Source organism: Pholcus phalangioides, unplaced genomic scaffold (assembly GCF_987345545.1).
Source record: "Pholcus phalangioides strain wild (caught in Gottingen) unplaced genomic scaffold, Ppha-v1.0 ptg000029l_1, whole genome shotgun sequence".
In the NCBI taxonomy this organism is placed as follows: domain Eukaryota; kingdom Metazoa; phylum Arthropoda; class Arachnida; order Araneae; family Pholcidae; genus Pholcus; species Pholcus phalangioides.
In genome coordinates, this window is record NW_028301619.1 from 1,128,814 (window position 1) to 1,151,756 (window position 22,943).

At 36.8% G+C, this 22,943-nt stretch overlaps 2 protein-coding genes across 3 annotated transcripts in view; both read right to left on the reverse strand.

The window, feature by feature from the left end:
- LOC149067554 (guanine nucleotide-binding protein G(q) subunit alpha-like) overlaps positions 1-22,943 on the reverse strand; it is a 94,111-nt gene that overhangs the window by 66,103 nt on the left and 5,065 nt on the right. For both annotated transcript variants that reach the window (XR_016195328.1, XM_089252458.1), the window contains exon 2: positions 1,270-1,426. Coding sequence is in view for 1 of the 2 variants with exons in the window: in XM_089252458.1 (XP_089108584.1) it covers positions 1,270-1,387 (118 nt within the window). In the remaining variant the exon portion in view is untranslated. The remainder of the gene's footprint in view (positions 1-1,269; positions 1,427-22,943) is intronic.
- LOC149067555 (histone-lysine N-methyltransferase SETMAR-like) lies at positions 8,479-9,642 on the reverse strand. Its single transcript, XM_089252411.1, has one exon. It carries the CDS (start codon positions 9,640-9,642, stop codon positions 8,479-8,481), a length of 1,164 nt encoding a protein of 387 aa, XP_089108537.1.

The window sequence follows — 22,943 nt, forward strand, 5'->3', positions numbered from 1 at the left end:
GTCCCGCTCACTTCTACAAACAGGAGAATCCGTTTATCATGGTGTGCAGAGAGCATAGAAATTGGAGTATGGATCAATGGGCGACCGTTCTCTTCACTGATGAGTCCCGGTTCAGCCTAAGCACCGATTCTCACCGTACGTTCATATGGAGAGAACCAGGGACCCGTTACCTACCCTCCAATGTCCGCGAAATAAACCATTACGGCGGAGGAGGTTTAATGGTCTAGGCAGGCATCATGTTGGATGGCCGCACACCTCTCCATGTCTTTGAAAGAGGCACTGTGACTGGTGTGAGGTATAGGGATGAAGTCTTGGAGCCCTATGTTCGCCTTTTCAGGGGTGCAGTTGGCCCTGAGTTCATTTTAATGGATGATAACGCGAGGCCACATAGAGCTCTTCCGCTAGACGATTTTCTAGAGAGAGGATATTCGCCGGATGGATTGGCCAGCCAGATCTCCAGACCTTAACCCTATAGAGCATGTCTGGGACGCTCTGGGGAGAGCAATTGCAACTCGCAACCCCCCTCCGGGAACCATCCAGGGAATGAAAACAGCGTTGCTGAACGAGTGGGACCAATTGCCACAGGAAATGATAAACTGCCTTATTTCAAGTATGAAATCACACTGCGAGACCTGTATATCTGTAAGAGGGGACCATGCCCCCTATTAACCCATTTTTTTGTTTATTCTGCAACTGCTGTTTCCTACCTTCCGACTCCAACGAGTGTTACGCACGATCATGCGTGTGTATTACAATTATTGAATGGTTATTTGTTTTGCATTGTATCAATGTATGTACATTTCAAATTTCATTAAAATTGGTACAGTAGTTCTAGAGATAATAGACCAAGTCTGTAAATTCTTTTCATTTCTTACACCAGTGTATATAGAAAAATAAAATCTGAGCCAAAGTTCAATGACAACCCCTGTGTAAGCAAGTCAATCTTAAAAGAATACAGTTGATGTCTAATAGTGGACTGATATTTTTTTGCATTTCAAGAATATTTCGAGGTTGCTTTCAAAATACAGAACAATGTCTCCAATGAAGATCAAAGTCTGAGAATTTGCTGGATTAGACCAAAGTGCTATTTACACACCCACGAGGTCCAATAAGTTTAGTTTAGTGTATTTCCAATTCATATTTACCATGCATCAGAGTATAACTTTTTATAATGGTAAAACTAAATAATACATACATAAGGCCTATATATTTTTTACATTTTTATATGATGAGTAATAGTGTTTCACAAACAATGAAAAAAGCATGAACCTAAAAGAAGTAGTTTCAATTCTCTCCGAGCATCTCGTTTGTCTTTTCGGAGCTGCTTCTCAATTTCTTGGTTGATACGTTTCTGCTCCTTAGCTTCATCACTCATACAGCATGCCATAACTTCAATATGAAAAAAAACTCTTTCCTATGGATCTTTCTGGAAAGTCAATTATTAAGTAATAAAAAATTGGAATTATTTGAAAATATTCTTGTATCTTTATATTAGACTGAATTGTTAAAAATATATATATATTTTTAGTTTATATTATAGTAACTCCATATAACACAAGCTAACAAGTTTCTGTTCAAATGTGCCAAGAGATGCTTAAATTTTTAGGCCAACCATTATGAGAACTGTTACAGGTACAGGTATTCATAAAAAAAATCATATTAATGATACTAATGACAATTTGTAAGACATGTTGGGATTATAAAATACCATTTTTATTTTTCTGATTATTGAGATTATAGGAACAATGAAACCTTATTTTTATAAAATTTGAAACCTTGGGGTTTGATCAGGTGCAAATGAGTTGTTTTGGTCAATTTGACTTGATATGTCAGACTGATTGGTTACATGTGAAGTCTGATAGTAATAGACTGTTGGAGTTATATTCATTATGAGAACCAGAGAGGAAACATTTTTGCTCTCTGTCCTGCTAAAGCAATGGGATCCCAGTAGGATCTATCGGAGCCTGACACATCTAATCAAACCAGCAAATGCAACTTTTTTTGCACCCGATCAAACCTCAGACATCCATTAAGGGAGAACTCAGCGGTATTAGATGCATGATATCTTTCTTGCTTGTCACAGCGACCAACACATGATTAAACCTATGAAGATGCCTTGCCACTGATGTGGGCGAAATGTCAGGAAGTGAATTCCTTGAACCATGGCTTAACAATCCAGAAACTGTATAGATTGTTTTCTTTACTTTTTTTATAGTTAGTAACAAAACAGGTGTAGACCCTAGTCAAGACATTTTGCAAAAGATAGAGCAAGATGGATAAAGCATGAAAAACTGCAGAGACCAGTCTTATGAAAATACAGTCGACCCCCCCGTATTCGCGGTTTCTATATTCGTGGTTTTTTCTCCTTTATTGTAAATTTTCTTTTGACAGCACTCAGCAATCGTCATTCACGTGTTTTTTTTTTTTTTTTGAGTTGTGCTTGTTTAGGATGGCTCATTCTTCTAATGCTACTGATAATGCTTTGAAAAGACTAATAAAAGTGAAAACGTGACAAGAAAAATTAGATATATTGATATATGCTTGGGGAAAGCTAGTCAATACCTGCTGTGGTCCATCATTACGGAATCAACGAATCTACAGTGAGATACATCAAGAAAAAGGAATCTGAAATTTGTTCAGTTGTAGCTGCATCCGTGGCAGTCAAAACCTTGCAGGGAGCAATAGGGATCCATGCACTCTAGGGATCCATGTGTTTCTCGTACAGAAAATTCTGTTTTTTGTGGGTACAAAAGGCAGTATTATAACAGAAAAGGCGAAAAATTTTATTCTTCCATAAGGGAAGGGCTGGTGAAATGTCTATTTCATCAGAATTTTATGCAAGTAAAGGTTGTTGTTTCATGGGTTTAAGAAATGATTCGGATCACGCAATGCAAAAATCATTAGCGATCAAGACTCTGCCGATCAGGAGGCAGCTAGAAAATTTCTGAAGACTTTGTAGAAAATTATTGAAGAGAAGGGTTATGCACCTTTAACGCTGACGAAAGTACACTATTTTGGAAGAAAATGCAGCAAAGAAGTTAAGCAGGAGAGAAAAGCGAGCTCCTGGTTTCAAGGCAAGTAGAGATAGGCTTACTATGTTGTTTTGCGCAAATGCGTATGGGTACATGATAAAGCCCACCATCATTTTCAAATCTGCGAACCCATGAGCATTGAAGGGAAGGATAAGCCAAAGCTCAAAATATTTTGGAAGAACAATAAAAAGGCTTGGACTATGAAAACACTTTTCATAGTCAAACCAATCCACACACATGTGGATTGGTTTAAACAATGTTTCATTCCGGAAGTCAGGAGGTACCTTGAGAGTGAATACATGCTATTCAAAGTTTTTTGACACTGGATTGACAGAGGAGGAATTAATGCAGCTAACTGGTCCTGAAACTGAAGCAGTACCAGATGAAGAAGATCAAGATAAAGAAGTAGAAGACAAGTTCACACCAAAAGTAACATAGTGGAAGGGCTTCGCAAGCTCTATATAATCAGCAATAGATTATTTTCATAACATAGATTCCTCTATTTTACATTTTTCACATGTAGAAAAACTAGTAGAAGAAGCCTTGTCAACATACTTGATGATGTGAAGAAAAAACGGCAAACATAAATTACAATGTTCTATCAGGAAACATCGCCAACAATCGCTGCACCCTCTTTGACATTCCCTTCTACCTCTGCATCACCCTGCTCTCTCTCATGATATTCACTAAATGAGATACACAAAAAAAACCTATGGTTTCAGTTATTTGCGGATTTCCGTATTTGCGGTCATCTCCGGAACGTAACTCCCGCGAATACAGGGGGGGGGGGGCGACTGTAGAGCCAATGTGTCTGGGAGTATAAAGGAGTTCAGTCAAGCGCAGTTCAGAAGATACAGGCATATTTTCATGCCCTGTGCTGTTCACTACTTTTTTATAGAAGCACATGCAGTGGACATGGACACTTCTGCCAATGTTCAATTTGTTTTTGAACAACCCATAGTTTGTATCTGTTCTTTCTCGCTTCAAACTTCAAGACAAAAAATCTTCAAAAAACATGTAGGCATGCTCATAGCACTAAAATCCCAAAGCAAACCTAAATGGTACGCAAGAGTCCACCTTGCTGAACTCTTGCTTGTTGTGGTCAGTCTACCATCGCTTTGTATTGGAAGTTGTTTATGCACATTTTTTTACAAAATAATCAAGGCACTGGTAAAAACTGAAAAACTTATCACCTGTTGAAACAAGAAATATATCCTAAACACTGTGAGAAAACTTGAATTTATTGTTTTTACCATTTTCTGGTATTGAAGAATGTTGATCATGTTAATCTATTCTTTAACCTCAACTGCTCGTGTATTTTGTACACCTGTCTCAGTTATTTCTAAATCCTGCTTGTTTAAGTGATTGCATGGACTTCATCTGCCAACCTCGCTCAGTTTGATTCACCACAAGGACAGTGGCATAATGGTTTATCTCCATTATCTCCAGATCGTTCCCTGTGGTTCATACAAGATGAGCAGTTGTGATATTTTGTTGCACTTAGTACACCATACGAGTATGAAAGTGAGCATAATCTGTTGTATATATATAATTTGTTGGCTACATTTATAGGGACATCGTGACTAGGGAAAGCAACTAAAACTGGACCAGAATAATTTTTATTTTTAAACAGTCAAATATATTTATAAATATTTATGCAGTGCAAAATACAGAAATAAAAGTAAATATGAGAAAAAAGTAGCTTTTGTAAGGGCTGTAGTGTGCATTTTTGAGGCTGCGGGACAGACTTCTCCTTGGGGCCCTTCTTGAAAGGGTTATTATGCACAATAAGTGTGAATTTTTTTTGGGCCCCGGCTGCCCCAGCCTAGTTACGACCCTGGCTTCTGTAAAGTTTCCTATTTAGATAGGAACCAAAACCTCTATGAACATATTCACAACACATGGGATAGAGGGCATGGGCTATTTTTATATTAGTATGTGGGTCGTTCCTAATAAAATGTGTACATTCCACATTTTTGAAATAAAAAATTCAAACTTGAATTTTCAAAATAAAATTGATCTCAAATTATAGCCAGTGACTTGAAATTTAATATTTCATAAATATTTTTCACTTTCATTTAGTAATAATATTTTATTTTATGGGTTTTATGACTGAAGGTCATCGATTTTGTCCACTCTGTTATGAAAACAAATATTGCTGTAAAAAAATTATTATTTATGCTGTTTTTATTTCTTAAAATAATGAAATCAGCTTATTTCTTACATATATGCTGAAAACAAAAGCAATTGAAAAAAAATTGAAAGTGGTTTCTCAAGATTTTGTTTTCGAAATAGCACATAGAAAAGTTTTTTACATATACAGTAAAACCTTGTTAAGTCATCACCCTGATAAGTTGTCACTCCGTGTAAGTCATCATTTTTCTTCAGACCCTTCCAGCACTCATAGACCACAATGTTATTAAACCCTTGTTTACTCGTCGCTAATTTTGGTTAAGTCGTCACTATGAAAAAGTTTGAGAAAGAGGAACAGACTATTTTTATGGCTCCCATCAAAAAAGAGCTTGTTAACAGCATTGCCATATGCTTAAAAGTCACCATAAAATCCTATATACCCAAACGGAACAGTTTAAGTAACGAAAGTTATGCTGGGGAAGTTCATTTGCCTTATAAGGTTTTCGGAACGTTGGGGACTGTTCAAGCTAGATCTCATTTCTGCCTGGTCTCAATTGGAGAAACTGGACAAAACGCGAGATACCCAAGCTTTGTCGCAAGCTTAGAGGAGAAATAAAAAAAAAAATATTTCTTCTCGATGGTCGCAAGAAGCAACGTAAGCACTTCACCCCCCCCCCCAATGGGTGGGACCAGGGCATCTCCGGCAAAACCAAAATTTATTGATATGTCAAAGATTACATATAGTGCAAGGAAATCAAAAATTAGCCTATGTAAATCGAAGAATCAAATAAATCAAGTTAAAGTCGAAGTGCAACGCGGGCACGGATAATAAATAATCATAGAATGCTCTACTAATTTAGGGCTTGAAATTTAAACAAAATATCTTTGTTGAAAAAAATTAGACATTCTTTCCCAAGTTGTGGTCTTCTGTTTACTTTTCCCTGCTAAGACCTCCCAAGTCAAAAGTGTTCGAAATTACCTTCTAGTTGTATCATGAAGAATGAAAACACTAAAATTAAATTTGATGTATATGTAAAATTAATATGCAATAGAGAGTTCTGTTATGAAGAAAAGCTACTTATTCAAACAGTTGCTCTGTTAGTCTAAATTAAAAATTGCTAGTATAAATCAAAGTGTACAGTACATTTCACCACAATAATTTAAGTAATAAGAGATAAAAAAAGATAAAAAATTAATATTATTTTTTCTTTCGCAATCTATAAATTTTATTAATATTGTTATTTTGATTCATACTTTAATAAATGTCATATTACTTTAAATTTATACGATTTTCATAACATTGCACATTAAAACTGACGGAACTCCTCTTAAGTCGTCACTCCGCTTAAGCCGTCATAATTTTTCAATAACTTGAGGTGACGACTTATCGAGGTTTTACTGTATCTAGCTACTCAAAATCAAAACTTTTCATTTCTGACAGACATTGGGTTCAGGGGTAGGAAGTGACAAAGTCGATTTTGGAGCAGCAAAATTCAGGATTTGGAGCAGCAAATTCAGGATTCGGAGCAGTTAAATATAGGATTTGGAGCAGATATTAATAAATTGGAGCAGCGAAATGAACAAGAACATTTTCATTAACCCCCACCCCTTTCCAAAATAAAACAACTGCACTGTCTTTTGTTATAAAACATCTTTTCATCAGCTTGTTTTTTGGTTTTGATGTTTCAGGCTTTTGACACCTTGTTTGAAAGAGTGGCTGTCATAAAATTTTCACACCAGTCTATTTAAGATGATTTTTTGCTTACTGAGGGCACTATTAGCTGTCTGGAATAGCAGCACTTCAAATGGGCTAAAAGTTTTCTATAAGTTAAAAATTTTTTATACTCAGAAAGAAATTGTTGCGAAATGGGAGAGAATTTCGGAAGAATCAATACGATGTTTGGTGATTCAGCACTCATTATTTGGCGATATTGGAGATCTGCCACTCGGTATTTGGCGATATTGAAGATTTAACACTCGTTATTTGGCGATATTGGAGATTTAACACTCGTTATTTGGCGATATTGGAGATTTAACACTCGTTATTTGGCGATATTGGAGATTTAACACTCGTTATTCGGCAACACTGGCGATTTAACACTCGTTATTATGCAAAGTTTCTAAATTAGCATTTGTAATTTGGCGGACATGCAATTTTTACTCCCAGAATGAAATTTTTTTCACGAAACATCAGAACTTGATGCAATGACGATCGACTACAGTAATCTCTGCTGCTTCCAGAGGTAACTTCTTTTTTGTTCGAAAATGGAAACTGACTCACATTTGCGCTTTAAAGTTGAAAGACTATTGCAAACCATCTTCAGTTGCACAATCACAGATATTATCGGGTTTTCACGATGGAAAGCCCGACGAGAAGGCGATAATTTAAGTGCAGTGGACTAAAACATCATCTTCTCAGAAAGAATCATTTCATGGCAAACAGGAAAAAACATTTTAACGTCCTTTCCGAAATTCCCGGCATATTGAAGCGAAATTCGCTATTTGGTGCAGAAAAATACAAAATTATACTATTGGAGCAGGATGGCATAAGATGTTAATTTTGGTGCAGTGCTGCACAATTGGAGCAGAGTTCACACCCGTGGGTTGGTAATTTATTTAACATCTTAGTTCGAAGTGTTTCTAAAATATTTTTGCCTGTGAACTGCAAAAATGCTTCCCCCTAACAGAGTGAACATCATTGTAACAGAGAATTTCACGTCTACATCAATAATGTAAGTACAAATGAACTGCAGTGTTTTTTCCATTTCCAATCATTGGAATGCCGAAGTAGTAGTTACCTTCGCTTCTTGTATAAAATTGTCAATAATATAATTGATGACTCCTACCTTCTTCAACTTTATTTTTCTGTGCCAATTGCAAACAGGCCTGTTCGGCAAACTTTTCGCCTCCCTGAGCCCCGAACAAATATTTTACGATGGTCCCCTATTTTTGAGATGTACAATATACAGGGTGATTATAAAAAAACTATCCCGACATATGGGCCCCTAACTATCATACCATTCACAGAAACTGAATGAAATTTTGGCATAAGGTATTTTGATGTATGCGCTCAAGAATGATATGGAAAACAACAGTATCACTCTAACAGTTACGGTTACAGTGAGAAAATTTCGAAAATATCAAATGGCAACACCAAGTTTTTTGTATTGGAATGTGATCTCCATTGTGAAAAACCCTAAATAGCGTTCGAATGGCAACTGTAGCATGAAAATCACCGGCGGTAGATAGGCTAAAAGTGAGGACAACCAATAAGGACAGAGAAGCAGCATAAAATAAAGCATTTTATTGTGTTTCACAAATTTTCCACATGACCCCCTTCACACACGATGACACTTTGCATGCGGCAGATGGTGGATAGCACTGCAGCACGTTCCATGGCAATGGGAATCTCTTGAATCGCAGTTCTGATGGCATCTTTCAAATCAGATGCAGTTTGCGGACGAAACTGATACACTTTGGATTTCAGATATCCCCACAGCCAGAAATCCATTGGTGTGACATCAGGAGACCTTGGTGGCCACGGAAACGGGAAATGACAGGAGATAACTCTGTCACCAAACTGTTGACTTAAGACACGTTTGACTGAAGACCCTACATGTGGAGGAGCGCCATCTTGCATCCACACAACTTCAGATAGAGCATTTTGCCGTTGCAATGCGGGAATCGCGTAACGAGTTAACATGTCCAGATAGCGAGCACTCGTTACTGTACATGTTTGCAGATTACAGGCAGTAACCTCTTCAAAAAAGTAAGGGCCGAGGATGAACGTACTCGTTATACCACACCACAGAGTCACTTTTTCCTCGTGTAATGGACGTGCAAACACATCATGTGGATTATTGTCTGCCCAGTGCACACAATTTTTCGAATTCACGTTACCAGTTAATGAGAAATGCGCCTCATCTGTCCACAGAATGCGTAAAGGCCAGTTGCTATCTTCAACGTACTGGATAAGGAATTGATTCGCAAAATCCATCCGTAATTGATAGTCTCCCGCTTCCAACATCTGGACACGCTGGAATCGATACGGAAACATGTTTAGAACAGAGAGCAGAATCTTGCGGACAGTTGAATTCGGCAGATTCAGAACACGTGAAACACTGCGTGCACTTGCGGGACGAACTGTGCTTATCGTCTGATGAACTTCTGCAACAGCTTCCACGGGAACAGAAGGTCGTCCAGACCGAGGTCGATCGCATGTGCAACCAGTTTCTTCAAATTTATGAATCAAGTCCCATACAGCTGTGACAGTGCACGGGCTTTGCCGTAATCCATGGTTTCTGCGGTAAACACGCAATGTCTCTGCGGCATTTTGTCCATTCAGGTAATAAATCTTTACGATTTCTCCACGTTCTTTCCCTGAAAGCGGCATCTTGTTCGGAATGGCAGAAAGCAACATACGTGGCTCGCATTTCGCAGTGCCTTTTCTTTCATCCAGCGTGACGACGTCAGTCATGACTGTGTCTTATGTAGAACCCGAAATTTGCATTTCTTGGTTTCTTCTTCTCGTTTTGTGAAGGACTAATCAGGCTGGGATCTCAGCCGAAGAAACGGTGTGACGAATGAAACGAACATTAATGCTCTGGTGCACGGCAAAGTCCTTTTCCTTGCTTAGCTCTGGGGATTTTCGTGCTACAGGTGCCATTCCAACGCTATTTAGTGTTTTTCACAATGGAGATCACATTCCAATACAAAAAACTTGGTGTTGCCATTTGATATTTTCGAAATTTTCTCACTGTAACCGTAACTGTTAGAGTGACACTGTTGTTTTCCATATCATTCTTGAGCGCATACCTCAAAATACCTTATGCCAAAATTTCATTCAGTTTCTGTGAATGGTATGTTAGTTAGGGGCCCATATGTCGGGATAGTTTTTTTATAATCACCCCGTATATAATCAATGCAATGTGAAACCTGATATGTTCAATTCAAGTAAAAGAGAATTTCTTAAAAGTTATATGTGAGTATTGAATATTCATGTTATTATGCTTTTCCGTATGTATTTCTAATATTGTTCCACTCGCTTTTGTTTTTTGTATTTTTTTTCTCTTGTCCATCTCTGTAATTGGGCAATCCTTGCCTGTTGAGACGTGAATAAATCAATGCTTAACTAAGAGAAAGATATCTCAAATATTCTAAATAGGCCATGCAAATACACTTTTATTTTCTCAAAAATTATATACAAAATGTGATAGGTGACCCAGAGACTCCTTCGTAACCTTTGAAAAATGTCCCTACATGAGGAAATTCAAGCAACACATAACCCCACTCTCTTGCATTAACACACACACTATGAAAAATTCAGTCGAATTCGCACAGAAACTCCGTACCTTCAACCCCGTCAACACAAAAATGGTCTCTTTTGACATAAAATCTCTTTTCACAAATGCCCTTGTAGAAGGCGCCCTTTGAGGTCTGGAGACTAGACTAACCAAATTACATTTTTCCCAATTTGAAATCTCTGAACTGTTAAACCTTATTCGGGTCTGTCTCAACCAAAATACATTCTCTTTCAACAAACAATTCTATCGCATGACTGAAGGCCTTGCTATAGGAAATCCTCTCAGCCCTGTACTTAGTGACATCTACATGCACTATTTTGAAACTAAACCTCTTCCGTGAAATTCGTTTTCCTTTTTACGTCAGATATGTTGATGATTGCTTCGTCTTTCTCGACGGTAACACTAACATTGACCATATTCTTAATACCCTCAATTCCATTGACCCCCCGCATTCAATTCACTATAGAGGAAGAAAACAATAACCAAATTATATTCCTGGACGTATTGGTCACTTGCCAGAAACAAACTTTCTCTACCGTCTTTCACAAACCATTTGCTGTTTCTCTACCCCCCTCACAACCTCTCTGTGCATCCTCAGGCACAAAAAGTCTGCCTCGTTCTACACATACGTGAAGCAAGCCATTAACATCTGCTCTTCACCAACGCTGTTTGATGCTGAACTGAATATTCTAAGAGCAATAGCAGTAGATCGTGGCTACTGCAGCTTTCTCATTGATAATCTACACCACAAACTTATTAAAAATACTTCCGCAACCAAGCCTAAACCTGAACACAAAAACTTGATAATTTCGCCTTTCTTCCCAAAAACCAGACAACGCATCGCTAAAATCCTTCGAAAATACAATTTTTCTGTGGTTTTCACCCCCGTCAATAAACTTAGCTTCTCTAAACTAAAAGATCCCATTGGCCCATTCAACAACTGGGGCATCTACAGCATTTCATGCCAATGTGGATTATCATATATTGGCCAAACTAAATGTGCCTTAAATACCATTTAAATGAGCATAGAAGATACGTAACCAACCAAGACTTTAACCCCTCATCCATAGCCCAACACTGCTGGTCCTTTGACCATAAATTTGACTTCTCTTCTGCCAAAATCATTCAAAAATGCCCCTCACCATCTGACTTGGACTTTTTGAATCATTTCACATCAACAAAAACACAAACCAGTTGGCCAACGACCTAACTAGAACATCACCCTTCTTCAAAATCTGACAACAGTTTCTACAATAATTATTCTTCTCCATCAGCATCACTATCATGTTCTTGTTTGCGAATGTTTTTTCTTTTTTCTGTCCTCTGCTGTTGTTGCTGGTTCATTTTGAATTTGACTCTTTTGTCTACAACAGCGAGTAACTCCCGCTATAAGGAGTACCTTTTCGATATTTTTCTTATGTTTTGTTTCTGATACTGATGAAAGAACTTCCTATAGTTCCGAAACGTGTATAGCTGTGGTTCTTTTTGCAATTTTGAGTTCAAATTACGTTGGTTGTTCAATTGTCTTAACACATAATCCCCCTCATTGTAGTTTGAATTTCGGTCTTGTAAAATTTTTAAAATCTGGTCAATGTGGAAACTGGACTTGCTCAGCTGTACATTATATCATCTGGATGATTTTTCTTTTACTGCAAAATTTTTTGTTGAAACTGAATAGTAATTTGATGTTGGTATAAATCTTGTGCTTATGCTTCTCACATTAGTGATCCAGAGTGGACTGAGAACTGGGGGGGGGGGGGGAGTAGAGCCTGGACACAAAAATTATAGGAAAATAATGATTCTGTCCCATAAAATCATAGGCGGAGATAGACTTGGAAGTCTGGGGGCACGATGATGTCAATTCATATATACATTAGATCAGTCGACTCCATCTTTGATGCTGGGCCCCCCCCCCCGTATCTCCGCCCATGCATAAAATGCAGAATGTATTGTCAAATAACGGCCTTTACTCATACTAAAATGTCCCTTATGACATCTTCCTGGATCTGTGCCCCTGGCAGTGATTTTGACAATCTGTACTACTTAACTTTCGTATTTAAATGAAAAAATAACATGATGGGGAAAGTTGTAAAGGGTTTAAATTGAATAGATAACTTATTAAATTTAACTTAAAACTTCAAAACCTCTTAAGAAAACTTTACTTTAAATCATGGTTTCCATTCTGTTGGTGTTGCTTTAGTTTTTGGAAGATTAAACAGATTGGACATGTAACAGAGTGGACAAATTAGCCTAAATTATTAGTTTTTCATTATATAAATTTAAATGATTGAAGAAAACTTTTATTACATTTGAAAAAATATATCTATATACTATCACTAGATGTTGATATAGATGAAAAAAATCTTAATTATCTTATATATTAATGTGAAAGTATGTTTGTTCTTTATACAAATCTACAATTTTAGACCATTCATTGCCAAATTTTGCGTATATACCAAACAGGACCGAAATTGAACTGTGTAGGCTACTTTAAAAGTTCATTAGAGCTGGGCAAATGCTCGAAATGGGTGAAAAACCGCCGGGCAACAATGGTTACTGGACTCCCAATAGTAACTTTCGGAATGTTTACTTCGGTTGCCGTGGTTTTCTAACACTGCGTTTCAGACATTTGTATATGCCTTTACAATGGCTTGCCTCTTCTTTAATGCTGCAGTATTATGTATAACAGTTTATGCCTTTATAATGGTTTGTCACTTTTTGAATTTCCCCAGTATATGGAGATAACCTGGGGCAAGCACCGGGTATTTTTGCTAGTTCATAATAATGATGCAACAGAGTGGACATCCAACAGAGAAAAATCGGGTACTAAAGACATAACGTGAATATTAAGTCATTTTGCAAAAGTCAAATCCAAAATTATTGATCAAGCATTAAAAGTAAACCATTCAATGAGCACAAAAGTGTTATCAGATTTAATCTGGTATAAAAATGTATTTCCTAAATGACCGTAACAGAGTGGACATTTTAAAATTGGAAAATTTTCAGGACAAGAACAAAAAAATAGTTTTTAATAACAAAAAATTTTTTTTTCAAAATTTTATTGTCAGTTTTATTCATCTATGACACATGTATAAAACATGATTCCAAGTGTTTTTGAAAAAAATTCCAGATTTTCACTAAGTCTCTGTTTAATGGAAGCATCTCACAGTGCTGTGCAGGTTAAACACTGTCAGAATGCGCATACGCGTGATGGGCACGTGCTTTTCTGGTGATGGTTGGTGCCAACATATTTCCCGGTGACATTTAATATAATGGATATATTTAATTCTACAAAGGTTCAACATCCACAATTAGTACAGTGGTAAGAGTGTGAGATGCACATAGCAAAGGTTGTGGGTTGGAGTTCCACAAACTCGGCTGAGGTTTTGTTTTCTTCATTACCATCTTCGTTTTTTAATGTGTGTGTGATCTTAAATTTATTTTTTATTTCAATAAAATTTAATTTTTTTAAACCACTACACAGGTTAAATGTATTTACATCACCAGATGCATTCCGGTTGTGGTGAAAACCGTCAATATTTTCAGGTCTGGGGCCCTCTTTATCGGCCCAAACGAAGTTTGGCCTACAGGTGTATTTACTAATAAAGTAGTGAAAAATTGCAAGCGTTTTTTGGCGATAAGTTGCCAAGCGTTACAGCCAGAGACAAACTTGAGCATGTGTGTTCTGACAATGCTCAACCTGCACAACACTGCAACGAGACACTCATTGTTTAACACTTTTCAAGCGGGGACAGCAAATTTAGAGGTTTTGCTACAAACAATGATTTAAAAAAATTAAAATTACTACCACAGTGCTCTGAAATTTTGTAAAAAAAATTAGAAAGTCTCGGAAACAGTTTATACACTTCCCTATACTTTATATAGAATGACCCATATAATGTAGACCTACACAGTGCAAGTATAAGTCATGAGCAATTGTACAAGTAATTAAGGGGGTTAAAAAGAAAACTTCACAGTTTACAAGGCTGCCCAAAATATTCACACAAGACCTTTTGGATTTTCCAAAAGCTCTTAGAGATATCTCTACATCTGAGACTAAATTCATAGCATCTAACAATGGATCAATAAAAAAAAATTCGTAATGATCTTCGTGACAATTAAGTTTCTGAATTTTCACAGGATTTGTTGAGGATTTGTTCCACAGGATTTGTTGGATTTTCCAAAAGCTCTTAGAGACATCTCTACATCTGAGACTAAATTCATAGCATCTAACAATGGATCAATAAAAAAAAATTCGTAATGATCTTCGTGACAATTAAGTTTCTGAATTTTCACAGGATTTGTTGAGGATGTCCCTTAGGCCCGTAGTCAGAAATTTTATTCATAGTGGGACCACTTGCATTTCGAGGGGGGAGGCAGACCTCCAAGTTCTCCCTCTTGCTATGACCTATTAGGAATCTTAGACAAATCAATAATGGAACTGAGTACTATGTTTAAGATATTTTTTTGGCTGTTATTGAAAAGTGATCATTTTTAAGAGACTCAGTACTGATGAAAAATAAACAAATTCATGATGGCATGCATCCATACTATAATTGATTAGATCAAGCAGTTTTATAACACACATAATGACATTAATTTTATAATAAATAATTTTAAATTTGTGATTGGGTAGTTTTTGCTCGCTGATAAACTGGGGCACACCAACACCTTCTATAGCAGAAAGCCTCTGCGCAAAGCTTCAAAATCACTGAAGTCATCCATTTCACCTGTAGTCATTGGATATAGCAGCCTGACGTATGCAAAATCTTTACCCTTTTTCAATATATCCAATGACTAGGTGAAATGGACGACTTTAGTGATGTCACGAGTTTCGTGCAGGGGCTCTCTGCTATACAAGGTGTTGGGCAGACAGTTTTTCAGCATCTGTCTTTTGCCACTTTCAAAACTACCATTATGTTGATAAAATACTTTTACTGGAGCTCTTTGAAATACCAAGCCGACTCATCTGTCATTTTTGACAAAAGTATGATGTCAGTTTTATTGCTACAGAAAATTTGTGTTTCCTATCCAGCTCTTTTTAACAATTAGACTTTATATGGATCAGCATGTTATAATATTATGTTAATGGACAAACAGTTTTCTTTTTTTTTTGGTATCTGGCACAACAGGTTATTAGTCAAATATTTAGATTCAGAGTTTCGGCAACAATACAAAAAACATGGCTTCTCAAGTCTGAACAACAGATGTTGTCTCCTATTTTTAATGTTTAAATCTTTATTAAATATGTGTCTTAGTTCAGTTAAATATTCTGGTTATAATATACACTCACATCATAAGTAGGAAAGATATATCAATAGATCCAAAATAACTAGAGGTTATGGGTCACTTCATGCTGACTCTGCTGTGTGCGTGTGAGTAAACAATGAGCTTCTAACTCCAGTCAAGAAGCCTACAAGTCAAGTTCCTAAGGATTGAAGCTGGTAAGATTCAAGTCAAGCCACTGAGTGGCAAAGACTGGACACTATGGAAATATAGGATAAAACTTACATTAAGTTTCTATGATGTAGTCAATGGGAAAATGCAACTGCCAGAGAAGCCATTGCATGGATCAGCAGCAGCTATTGCAAGTCAATACAAGAGTGACTTGAAGGAGTGTAATAAAGCAAATAACTGTGCTATGATGGATCTAACAAATTCAATGACAGAATTACATTACAGAAAGTAATCAGATTTGACTGTTAGGAATGTATGGCTAGAGCTACACAAGCTATTTGAAGCCACATCTGAAAACCAACTGTACAACATTTGTACAACTGAAAAATTCAAATATTCGCATGGTATAACTGACAAATGGGGAAGTATTAACAGCCCAGCTGTTGGGAAAAGTACAAGAATAATGGCCATGGTAAAAGGTAGAAAACAATTTAAAAATTTGCAAGATGTCTGGTACATTCCTAATATTAGCAAGAATCTGTTTTCAGTATTAGCAACACAAGACAGAAACCAGAACAGTATTTAAACGCAACATCTAGAAAATGTTATCTGAAAATTAATGGTGAAGCAGTCCTTTGTGGATCACGAGATGTCAGTGGTGGTCTTTCCAGAGCTGAAATTAAAATGTTGATACCAGAAACACAAGTTGAAATAAATATAACGAGCAAGTATGATTCTCTTCTTCAGTTTTATCATGAAAGATGGGGACATCAAGATAAACAGCATGTGAAGTCATTAATGGAAAAAGAACTCAATATCAAAGTCAACATTAATAAACAGTTATGTGAAGTTATTGATGGAAAAAGAACTCAATATCAAGGTCAACATTGATAAACAGTTATGCAAAGTCTGTATCTATGGCAAGGATCATCGTTTGAAGTTCGGCACTAGAGAGAAAGCCACAAAACCAAAAGAAATGATCTCTACAGATATATGTGGACCATTTGATGTATTGTGTAGAAAGTATAGATACTTTGCTATTTCCAAGGACCAGTACACCAAGTTCCGTTATGTTTTTTCCTCAAGCAGAAATCAGATGTGGCGAGTGCACTAGAAGACATGCTAAAAACTTGGGGCATAAAGTTGAGCAAGTATTGAATGACAATGGTGAAGAGTTTGACAACCAAGCAGTCCAAAGAATTCTTATGGAAGAATGGAATTATTCACAGATTCACTTCACTGTATACTCCTGAACAAAATGGAACAAGAGAACAGAACTCTTGTTGAAATGGCAAGAACTCTCAAGTACTTCAACCATAGGCGGAGATAGACTTGAAAGTCTGGGGAGCACAGTCATTATTGCCTGGGGGCATGATGATGATGTCAATTCATATATACATGTAGACATTAGATCAGACGACTCCACCTTTGACGCTGGGGTGGGGGCCCTGTATCTCTGCCCAAGACTCCAACAAAGAAATGAGCTTCCCAGCTTTCCTATGTGGGCTGAGTTTATCAATACTTCAGCTTATATTCTGAACAGGACTGGAAAATCTTTTGTTCACAATGCAAGTTCATTTGAGCTATGGATGAAAAAGAAGCCTCGAATAAGGCATATGCGTATCATTGGGTCAGTCTGTTATGCTCATATCCCAACTCAAAGGAGGAAGATGGATAAGGAAGCAACAAAGGGTTATCTTATCGGACACGATGGAGATGAGAGAGAGAGAAAGATATTGCATCTATATCAAAGGAAGGTGGACAGTAATTTGCTGTCGTGATGTGGTATTTCAAGAGAAGTCCTTACAGATTGAAAATACAGTGACACTTCCAATTGAAAGAAATGATCAAGATGAAGAACTTTCAAATGAGGGAAAGTATACCCATGATGAATAATCAGAGAGATAACTGTAGCTCAGAAGATGAAGATGAGGAGGCTGAAACAAATGTCAGACAGCTCACGAACAGAAATGGGTTGAAAAAGCCTGAAAGGTTTGAAGACTACATTATGTTGGCAGATGTCTTCATGGCTGATGCAAATGAAGGAGAAACTTATCAAGATGCAGTCAATTGTACAGACAGTACATTTTAGAAGAAAGCCATGGACTCTGAAAAGAATTTCTTAAGAGAAAATCATACATGGATTCTACAGCCATTACCTAAAGGATCAAAAGCTATACCTTTTAAGAGGGTGTATCACATCAAGAAGTATCCAGATGGTAGTATTGGCAAGTATAACTTGTAAGCAAAGGACTCAGTCAACGGCATGATATTGATTACAATCAAACCTTCAGTCTAGTAACCAAGTTAGGAAAAATACGCTCGATAATCAGTATTGCAGCAAGTGAGAAATTATATTTGACTCAATTTGATGTCTCTACGGCATTTTTATATGGTGATCTAGAAGAACCCATCTACATGTAACAACCTAAAGGTTATAATGATGGGACAAGTAATGTGTGTAGACTCAAGCGCAGTCTTTGTGGTCTTCAGCAAGCTTCTCACTGCTGGAACAAGTGCTTTGGAGATTTTTTGTTAAAACTAGGATTCAAAGCAAGTGAAGCTGATCCTTGTTTGTAAGGCAGAGATCATAACAGAAAATTACTCATAGCTTTATACGTTGATGATGACCTAGTTGCTGCAACTGATCAGCAAGAAGCTGAAGATTTTATTAAACAGTTGAAAATGAAATTTAAAGTCGCTAGTAAACCAGCAACATACTTCTTAGGATTGGAAATTGAAAAGTTTTCCGATGGAAACATCAAAATTAGCCAACAAGCATATGCAAAGAAAGTGTTGAAGAAATTTGGGGTATGGAAAATTGTAGACCAGTTAATACATCTATTTTAAGAGAGACATCAAAGGAAAATGGCCTTGAATCACAAGCAAATGAATCATTTCCTTACAGAGAAGTAGTAGGCACCAGACCTGACCTAGCATACAGTGTAGGAATTTTATCAGGCAAGCTAGAGAATCCTTCAAAAGAAGATTGGGTGAAAGCCAAACATGTTCTCAGATACATCACAAGTAGGGCTGGGAATCAATTAAAATTTGTAACTGCTTAATCAAAAAACTTTAATCAATTGATCGAATTTTAATCGAATATTTTTTGTGACCATATTATATTAATAGATGCTATAAAAATATATTTCATTCATTTCACTCACCTATTCGGTAGATGTAAACAAATATAGAAACAGGTTAAAAAACTAGGGTTGCCTGCTTCAAGCAATTTAATATGCTGCACATATTGTCAAACCTGGAATTTCTTGACTTGAATCTTGTTGTTTATTTTAAAAAATTGGTTATTTTTGGTTATCACTTACTGTTGCTTGTTTTCCTAGAAACTCCTCCCGAATGGTACTTGTGAGAAGATGAGCTGATACTTCCAAGAATAAGAAAAACTACTGTTCATAGTGGAGGCAATAAATTTTGGTCATTTTCTAAAACTCCCAAACTCAAATTGATTGCAACTTAAATAGTCAGTTTTCATTGAATCTAATTTGGTCAAAATATTGATACAAACATTTTTAAATATGATCACTTATAAATCATGTTCTATACAGAACATTTTGGATAAGACATCTAATCAGTTTTTTCAAAAAAAATCAAGTTAATCCACAAAATTTTAACTGAATTGAGTGAGTTGATTAACTCAACTGAAATTTTTAACTGCTTTTAACAATTGATAGATTAATCGGACCAACCTAATTACAAGTTCTACAAGTAAAGACATTATCTACAGATATAACTACAATCCCAGAGTGTTAGAATGCTATAGTGATGCTGACTTTGGAGGATGTTAAAAGACTGGTCGCTTAACTACAGGAGTGGTGATCTTGTACGCCAATCAAGCTATCTCACGGCTCAGTCAACGACAATCTATGGTAGCAATATCGACCACTCAAATAGAAATTGTTGCAGCAAATAAATGCTGTAAAGAAGCAATTTGGTTGCAAAGGATGTACAAAGCAGTTGTACAACTTAAAGAAGTTCCAGTGATCCAAATTGATAATAACGCAGCTATAAGACTTGCACAAAATCAAGAATTCCATCGCCGCACAAAGCACATTAGCATTAAACATTTCTTCATTTGTGAAAAAGTGATGGAAAGAGAGATTGCAGTACAGGTCTCTACAGAGTATCAGTTGGCCAATGCGATGACAAAGCCATTGCACAAGCCAAGATTAGTGACACTTTCCGCTAAAATAGGACTTGTATTGTAACAGAATTGTTTGTTTTATTAACAAGGAAAAGTGCTATAATATTATCATTCTCGTCTTGGCCGCAGTAGGGATCGGAAGTGTTCTAATCGCACTCTGCTTGCCAATAGAGTAGTTTTTGCCAAGGGATTACAGAATGATTATATGTGGTGTTAGTGCACCATTTTGTGTTTTTCTTTGTTCTCGTGAGTTTTATTCAGCGTGTTTATTAATTTTTGGATCAAACTCGGCGGTGTTTTTCTAGATTGCGAGTTTAATTATTTTCTATAGCTTGATTTCATCACTGGATTTTTAGATAGACTTGAATTGTTGGATTTGCGAGATAAGTGTTTTTTTATTCTTCTCAACTTTTATTTCCATTGAATATTTTCAATTGACTTAAATTTTATTTTCTCGCTCTCATTTCATTTTCATTGTACTTTCACTAGGTTTGTGACCGTTGTTTCCTTGTTGATAATCAATTTCTTTGATCGCATGCTCATATAAGAGGGAATATCTAGTTCTTTGTTTCCAGGCATTTTCGTGTTTTTCCTGCTTTTTTGATATAATATAATTTCATGGATTTTTTGGGCATTAGTGGTAGCGAACAGTGTATACTTTCCCTGGGTATTCTCAGTAATTTTTGTTTTGTTTTTTTCACTTGGGCCCTATTGTTTTAGTGAATAGATAGGCTAATACTAATTAGTATAAAGTAGTGTTGAGCATTTTATTTTACTTAATTTTTTTTCTTGCAATCATTTACGTTGCTATTATTATTTATTTATTATTGTTTATTATTTTGAATTTAAAAGTATTTTACGTTATTTTAATTTCCTGTTAACACGTTTCTTATTTCCTATTTTTTAAAGTGTTATCTAGTTCTTAGCAATAGTGTTAGTATACCTTGACCAGTGTTGTGTAGAGCTTGCAATGGGAGGTTTCCCTAGTCTAGGGGGAATAGTAGCCGATAGTTTCAACTGTAAGTGGTGTTTGGATAGGGCAAGGTTGGAACTCAAGGTCGAAGCGTTACAAGAGTGAGTTAGGGTTTTAGAGGGCCTAGTTATTACGGAGCTACCTGTCAATGAAGCTATCTCCATGAACAATGACAGTGTAGAGGGTGAATGGTCATTTTGATTATTTTCGTTGCACCACAGCCATTTTTCTGCACACGAGGGATAATTAGACTGGGAACGACAATTTATTGCCAATTCCGAATGACAGTCTTGGTTTTTATACTCATCGAGAGGTTGGTGCGCTAACCCCTCGATGGGGGACTCCCCGCGGTAGCAATCTTTTTCTGTGGTCATGTGTCCGTTTTTGTTGTACCCCTGCGCCAGGAAAGAGGGTGAATGGGTGATCGTGGATGATGTAGAGGGGGATAGTTACAGGGGTTTATTCATCGGCTATTCTATGGTGGGGAACAGAGTGTGTAGGGATTTGTTGGGTTTTGACCGCTGTTGTCTTCCTGCGGGGAAGATTGGCAAAGTTCGAGATGCTTTTCGTCGAAAGTTTCCCTTGTGGGTAATGCTGTAGGTAGGAGCGAATAATAGTGAGTCGCTGTCAGAGTACCAGGACTTACTATTATCAACTAGGGAGGGGGTTTAGATGTGGCAGATATTCCAGTACTGCCAAGGACTGGTAAGGGGTATAGGAGTAGGATCCACTATTTCAATTAAGGCCTGAAGGACATTTGCTCCTCACTTGGGGTCATGTTCTTGGAGTTTCCAGCATTTACTTATAGGTGGCTTCATTGGGATGGGATTCATATGAATAGAAGAGGGGTCTGGGAGGTTTACGATAGGCTTACGTCAGGTTTTTTTACTCCCAGACCACGTAGATGGGAATGCGGGTTAGTTAATGATAATAGCAACAGTATTGACAGGGAATTACCTACCTCTGACTTGGATGGCTTCTCGATTGACACTAAATCACAGGGAAAATTAAAATGTGTGCCAATTAATGGCAGGAGCTTGGGTAATAAGATTTTTTAGAAATTACGATAGATGTGGAGACCATGGATCTTATAGCCATTACAGAATCTTGGGCAAATGATGGGATGAAAGGATATGATACTTTTTTAAGAAATAGATGGGATAGGAAAAGAGGTGGAGTGTTGATACACATGAAATCATGTTTGAAGGCCAGAGAGTGTAACTTGCAGAGAAATGATATTGAAACTATATGGGTTGAGCTTAACAAAAGACGTCTTAAACTTATTGTTGGGGTTTGTTACAATCCACCGAATAGGGGTCCAAACTACATCGCCAAATTCCATGACGAAATTTCCTACATGTGCAAGCGTAAGAGGGTTGTCATAATAAGGGATTACTTGGGTATAGATTGGGGAACCCTTCAGCCAGAGATCAATATGAAAGAGACTTCCTTAAGTTGGTGCTCGATAATGTTTTGTATCAGCATGTATCAGAAGTCACTAGGGGTACTGCTATTTTGGATTTAGTTCTCAATAGTTCTGAGGATCTTGTTGAACATGTTTCAGTGGGGGAAGTTTTCTTCCAGTGATCACATTGTGTCATCAGTTTTCTCTAAGTTTTCTTCAGGTGACGTTGATAACAAAAGACTGGTTCCTTGTTTTTGGAGAACTTCTCTGGTCTTGCCCACCCATGGCGATGTTATGCTTTGTTATTTGCTGACTCAACGCAATATGAAGGCACAGCAATCAAGAAAAGATCCAGCTATTGCAGACATTCTTGAAATTATCATGCTAAAAATAGAAAATATTTGGAAAACTGCTTCAACTCTTATGGTTTCTCACCAACGAATATGCAAAATTTTCAAAGACTTACTGTAAATACAAGAATCTTTAGAAAAATATGAAAGCAAGGAAAGATTCTCAAACTTTCAAGTTGAACTTGAAA